General features: G+C 34.9%; 1 protein-coding gene across 1 annotated transcript in view; it reads right to left on the reverse strand.

Annotated features, from left to right (window-relative positions):
• LOC128548490 (G8 domain-containing protein DDB_G0286311-like) overlaps positions 1-4,992 on the reverse strand; it is a 30,010-nt gene extending 25,018 nt beyond the window's left edge. Inside the window, exons 1-3 of the mRNA XM_053523458.1 lie at positions 4,712-4,992; positions 4,159-4,234; positions 2,266-2,316 (exon numbers count right to left, since the gene is read on the reverse strand). Of these exons, the coding sequence (XP_053379433.1) occupies positions 2,266-2,316; positions 4,159-4,234; positions 4,712-4,951 (367 nt within the window). The 5' untranslated portion in view covers positions 4,952-4,992. The remainder of the gene's footprint in view (positions 1-2,265; positions 2,317-4,158; positions 4,235-4,711) is intronic.
• Positions 4,993-6,000: the final 1,008 nt, after the last annotated feature.

Below are 6,000 nucleotides of genomic sequence, written 5' to 3' on the forward strand. Positions count from 1 at the left end.
TTTCACGATTTCCACTTCATTAATTCACGATTTTACGATTTCCACTTCACGATTTCACAATTTCACAATTTCCACTTCATGAATTCACGATTTCACGACTTCACCATTAAACTTTACGAATTCATGATTTCTTGATTTCATGATTTCACGAATTCGCGATATTACGATTTCACGATTTCCACATCAAGAATTCACGATTTCTCGATTTCACGATTTCATAATTATAGTACAATTTCAACTTTTAGCGACTTTATTAGTCACATGACTAATGTATGACGTAGAAAAGCGCGGGTGATATATTCGCTACATGTAAGATGGCGTGTTATATAAATGTACAACCAGGTTTAGGTACTGAAAGAGCAAACTGGCCGAAAATGCCTCAACTGATGAGGAAATAGACTTACAAACAATACTTTTAGAATGCATTATTGCTTAAAATGTGAAATTGTTCCAGTCCCTTTTTTTCGGTTTTAGTAAGCTCCTCATCTTTGTGGTATTAAATGAAAAGCGATGCATCTTATTAACATGTAAGCTGTTGCCATCTGCTGTGTAAATGGTATGCAAACTGAGTTGATCAAGAGTACGGCCTTACCACGAGGGCCGTTTAAAACGTAAAAAGCGGCTTAGACGTTACAGGCGTGGAAAGGATATACATACAAAATATAAATTCAATCCATGCAAGCATTCTCTTTTAAATGAACAGAAACCAATGTGTCTATGGACGGATTACAAAATAACGGACTACTGCAAGGCTTAATGCTCCGTCGCCATAAATGGCGTGGGCATAATAAACATACTTATATATTTTGGAATTGTCTAAAACAGTAAAGCTACTTAGGCATCTTATTTTGTTCATACATGTTTTAATGTTGAAAGTACCCAATACTGTGTTGGTACAGGCACCAATATCCCTCCCCAACCTCCACACAGACGTATGCAGGAGTATAAACTCATCCTCTGTAACCCAAACCATTCATTACGTTAACACTTCATTGACTGGAGAGTAACGGAATGGATTGGCCAGATAGAACAAATGTAATCAAGAAATCATGAAATCGTGAAGTTTAATGGTGAAATCGTGAAGTCGTGAATTCAAGAAGTGGAAATCAAGAAATCGTGAAATCAAGAAATCGTGAATTCGTGAAATCAGATAATCAGGAAGCAGAAGTCGTGAAATTGTGAATTCATGAAGTGGAAATCGTGAAAACAAGAAATCGGGAAGTTGTGAATTCAGGAAGCAGAAATCGTGAATTCGTGAATTCATGAAGTGGAAATCGTGAAATCATGAAGCAGAAATCGTGAAATCTTGAAATCATGAAATCGTGAAATCAAGAAATCGTGAAGTTTTATTGTGAAATCGTGAATTCGTGAAATCGTGAAGTGGAAATCGTGAAATCAGGAAGCAGAAATCGTGAATTTATGAATTCATGAAGCGGAAATCGTGAAATTATGAAGCAGAAATCGTGAAATAATGAAGTTAAAATGTCACCACGGGTCTTTCGTACATTAGCCTAGTATTACTTGCAGTGTAACGTTATGTATTTTTGATAAGACAACGTTTTTATCGAGAAATATACTATAAGGAACAGAGAGGAACTATTAAGGTGTTTGATTTCGTTCCGTTTTATAAAATAAAATACAAATTACAACATAATATGCATTTTGTAATACGTCATTTACATCACGAGAGTCATCTTACACCGCCAGCATCGGTGAAATCACCAGAAATCCCCGTCAGCTATACAAGAAAATTTGCACATAAATAAACATGATCTTTAAATGTATAAACAGTGTAGTTTTACCCTAACCATTTAATCATAAATGTTTTAAACTAGATCTAAAATTACTTGGGGAGACGTTAATGCCGCCAGCATGTACAAAGAACAAAACATTTTTCATAATTTTATCAAACCTAATTCAGAGACCAGTCTCAGATCTCCTAATTAGATACATTTCAGCACAGATTTTAAATCTATCGTATGATTGCAGTATGAATTTGATATTTGAGCCGCACTATGAGAAAACCATCATCGTTGCTTTGCGACCAGCATGGATCCAGACCAGCCTGCGCATCCGTGCAGTCTGGTCGGGATCCATGCTGTTTGCTTTCAAAGCCTATTGCAATTAGAGAAACCTTAGCTAGCGAAACCGCAAAGCCACTATGTTGGTTTTATCATGGCGTGGCTCATATCATTGGAGTCTGAAGTAGAAAATAAACTGGGTATCAAATCATGAAAGGCGAAGTGTAGGCTAAATGTCACATACTCAACATCAGATTATCCTGTGGGTAACAGCCCGGTTCAGTTTCAACATGTCCTGAAACACAGTTGTAAGTACACTATTAGCGATACGTTGTTCCTTTTCATACATGTATTAGTTAATAACATTTCATGCGAAGATGTGAACATGTGGCGAAAAGATGGTTTAAAAATATCTTGTTACTGCTTTAATTCTTTGACAACTGCCAGACGAGCTTTTTTATTAGTTTTACTGTCATCACTAAATCGAACATATTCCAAGCAGCGATAGTTTAAAAAATTGCAATTATATTAACATCGCGATCGATTTACGACGTTTTTTATTTCACTGAAAAACAAACTCATATTTGATGAAATAATATTAATATAACAAAATCACTGAAAGCATTGCGCCGCTGGTTTACATTAAAACTTAGCTACTGATAAATAGTGAAGGCTTTTGACTTTTAAAGGTATACTGGGTCCAAATTTTATATTTGCTACACAGAGTTTATTTTGTAAATATAAGATCATTAATTGATATAGAAATATCATAGCTAAACTCTACATAAATGTGTACTGCCACCAAAGAAACTGCACGTTTTTTTAACCACTGTATGACATCTAAAATTTAAGATATGAATCTGAATCTAGCTCTACATGTATATACAATTAATTGATAAATTTAGTGAAAATAAACATATTTATTATGAGGATTTTCCACATTTGATGTAAATGTCTAAAATATTTGAATGAAAAATGGACCCAGGATATCTTTAAAGTTATTAACAATTAGCAGCATTGATCTACATCTGTTTATTTTGAGCATTGCAGCATAGATTTCCTCAGATGCAACAAAAAGCTAATTAACCCTTACTTTGCTAAATTTTCATAACGAACTTGTCCATATTTGAAATGGAACAACACCATTAACTGTTAAAAGGGATGCTTACCAAAAAGGCTTTGACTGAATAGCAGACAGTGCAGATCATGATCAGACTGCATGGATGTGCAGGCTGATCATAATCTACACTGGTCGCAAAGGCAGAATCAATCGTTTCCAACATGATAAGAGTCAACAGAACTGATAATTTCAGTGATCTCCTGTTGCAAAATTAAATTTTGACCCCCTACCCCTTTCCCCTCCCCATTCGCATTGTTAAAACTGCACTAAAATGCTTAAAAGACACTGCCAACAACATGCGATCAGCATACGGAATATTCTATTGCATGCTGTTACATTAAACCCCAGTGCACACTAATGTATTTTATATTATTCAAGATTGTCTTGATGTTAAGGCCGCTCTTTTCTCTGAATAAAAAGTTACACATACTTATTCAGTAGTTTTTTCTTCTTCTTCTTCTTCTGCTTCTAATAAATCAGTGAAAAATAGCTTAAGAAGCCCTGCTACGGGACAGAAATATGAAAAATTAACGTGCTTCAATGCGTCATGTTCAGTCAGGCTGTTTCTAAAGCTTATTTTGGTATTTAAACAGTTAACAAACAAGTAAAGGAGACGGGTGTCCATACGATGCCCGAATCGACAGGTCACGGAGCACCACTACATTGCGTCATGCTCTAAAGAATAAAACATTTATTATAAAAAAAATGTTATTATTATATGTGATTAACTAACAACAACAAAGAAAAATCTTATAAATCACAGGTGGCAGTGACGTACCTAGAATAGGGTATGGGTCCATGAGCCATATACACTTAAATGTATTTCAGTTATTATGTTTTCTAAGAAAAAATCTTGTTGCGAAGACTTGAGTCACTTTGAATTTTTTCTTAGAAAACATAACAAGTGTAAAATATTTAAATGAATGTGGCTCATGTACCCATACTGTATTCTAGGTACGTTACTGCCAACTTTGTTTTATAAGTGTATTGAGGTAAAATTACTTAATAAGTATTAACCTGGAAGCCGAGATTTCATACACGCCTGACGTACAACATCAGAGTCATCTTCGATATAAGCCACACGCTGATAACCCTGAAATATATCCTCATATTGTAAATATAATGCTAGTCAAACTTTCTGCAAAATACTTAAAATAACTGCGATGAGAGACGTACATATCTCTTTGCGAATCATTTAAACTCATATCACTGAGGTGACGTTTAAAGCTTAACATTACGACTGAACTATTCTTTCTTTTTTACAAATGGAGCCCACCTGTTGTCACGTATTACACTATGGTTCAATTTCTGTTAGTAGGGAATGTTAAACAGCTTTCTTCAATAGCATTTCTGATGATTCAGTCAGTAAAAATAAATTTAAGTTAATTGATGAATCCTTAACATGTTCTTAACAAGTCATTGACAACTTCTTCCAATAACTACGAGAGCAGGGCAACTGACTTACACATATTACATTCATAAAAAAAACAAATGTCTTGTTCCTGTATTCGGACATGAAATTCTTTCCCTTAATGGGCGGTTTGTTTGAAATTAGCCATATTTTACTTACAGAATCTTTGTCAACAAACAGTCCAGCTCGCCATCCTTTCTTTGCATGAAGACCACTAACCTCTACCAGACAATGACTATCCATTCCATCGTAAAAGAGTGAACTGAACGGCATCGTGTTGGTGTTATCGCACTTGTAAATGGGCCTTGCATTGTGGTTGTTACAGATACAGTTGCTCCCAGCACCGCATGTGATAACCGTGCACAGGCAGATCCAAGATAGTATGTATGCTGATATCATAACTGGTGAATGCCTACGGAAAAAAAATGAAAATTGTCACATGACCTCCTTATTTCGACTGCCTTTTCTAAGTCAGTTTGTGCTTATGAGCGGGTCTATAGATCAACACTTAAATTTCCTGAACCAAGATCAGATTTCAAAAATAAATGTTATGAGAATTTATTTCTGATGGCTTGTTACAAAACAAGTACAGCATGGCTTGCTATTCACTAGACAGAATCTTCGGACCTCGGTCGATATTTTTGACTTCTGACCTGTGCAAGCCTTTCACATCAAAGTATAAGGTTGTCGATATTCTGAACGTGTAAACGCATTCCATAATAAACTTAAACTGAAGATCATTCCTCTATATGTATAAAATAAAAACATATCGTAATTTAGCTTTAAGTTTGTGTTATTTTATATTTTTAGTATCAGTCTATCTTAAACGAACGAGGATAATAAACTGGTTGTATATGGGGCCCCAAACATAAAAATAGAGAGATTCAAAGAAAATATCCAAAAAAAAAAGATATTTATTAATAAAAGACAACAGATTAAGGTCAACTTTTTGACGAGTACATTGTTTTGACCAGGCTGGGTATGGAATCACTTAACCTGCAAGTGATTCTGGCTTTGCGACCGGTGCAGTCCAAGATCCGTGCAGGCTGATCATGATCTGCACTGTTCACTATTCAGTCAATAATTTTTCTGTGAAAACCTCTTTGAGTAATAAATGGTATTGTCCATATTGGATGATGGTGTCCATTTTAGAAATTTAGCAGGTCAAAGATTAAAATGAATTTTCTTCCTCTGTGTAACACCTAAGTAAATAAGTTAACTAGTATGCATAGAGTAAGAACGCGGAATCTGTGTAATATAAATAGGTAAGATTCAGTGTAAGAAATTAATTTATGCTTACTTCTTTCATACGCAAACTTAAGTTTCTTTGTCCTTACGCAAATGTAATCCGCTTTCTATCTACAATTTAGTAATGTTATGAAAATCAAGTTATGTTTATTGGGAGAAGTCCAATGTTATAGTACAGTCAACCCTGTGTAAAAGAGCGC

The sequence above is a fragment of the Mercenaria mercenaria genome, chromosome 14, assembly GCF_021730395.1.
Source record: "Mercenaria mercenaria strain notata chromosome 14, MADL_Memer_1, whole genome shotgun sequence".
NCBI classification, from domain to species: domain Eukaryota; kingdom Metazoa; phylum Mollusca; class Bivalvia; order Venerida; family Veneridae; genus Mercenaria; species Mercenaria mercenaria.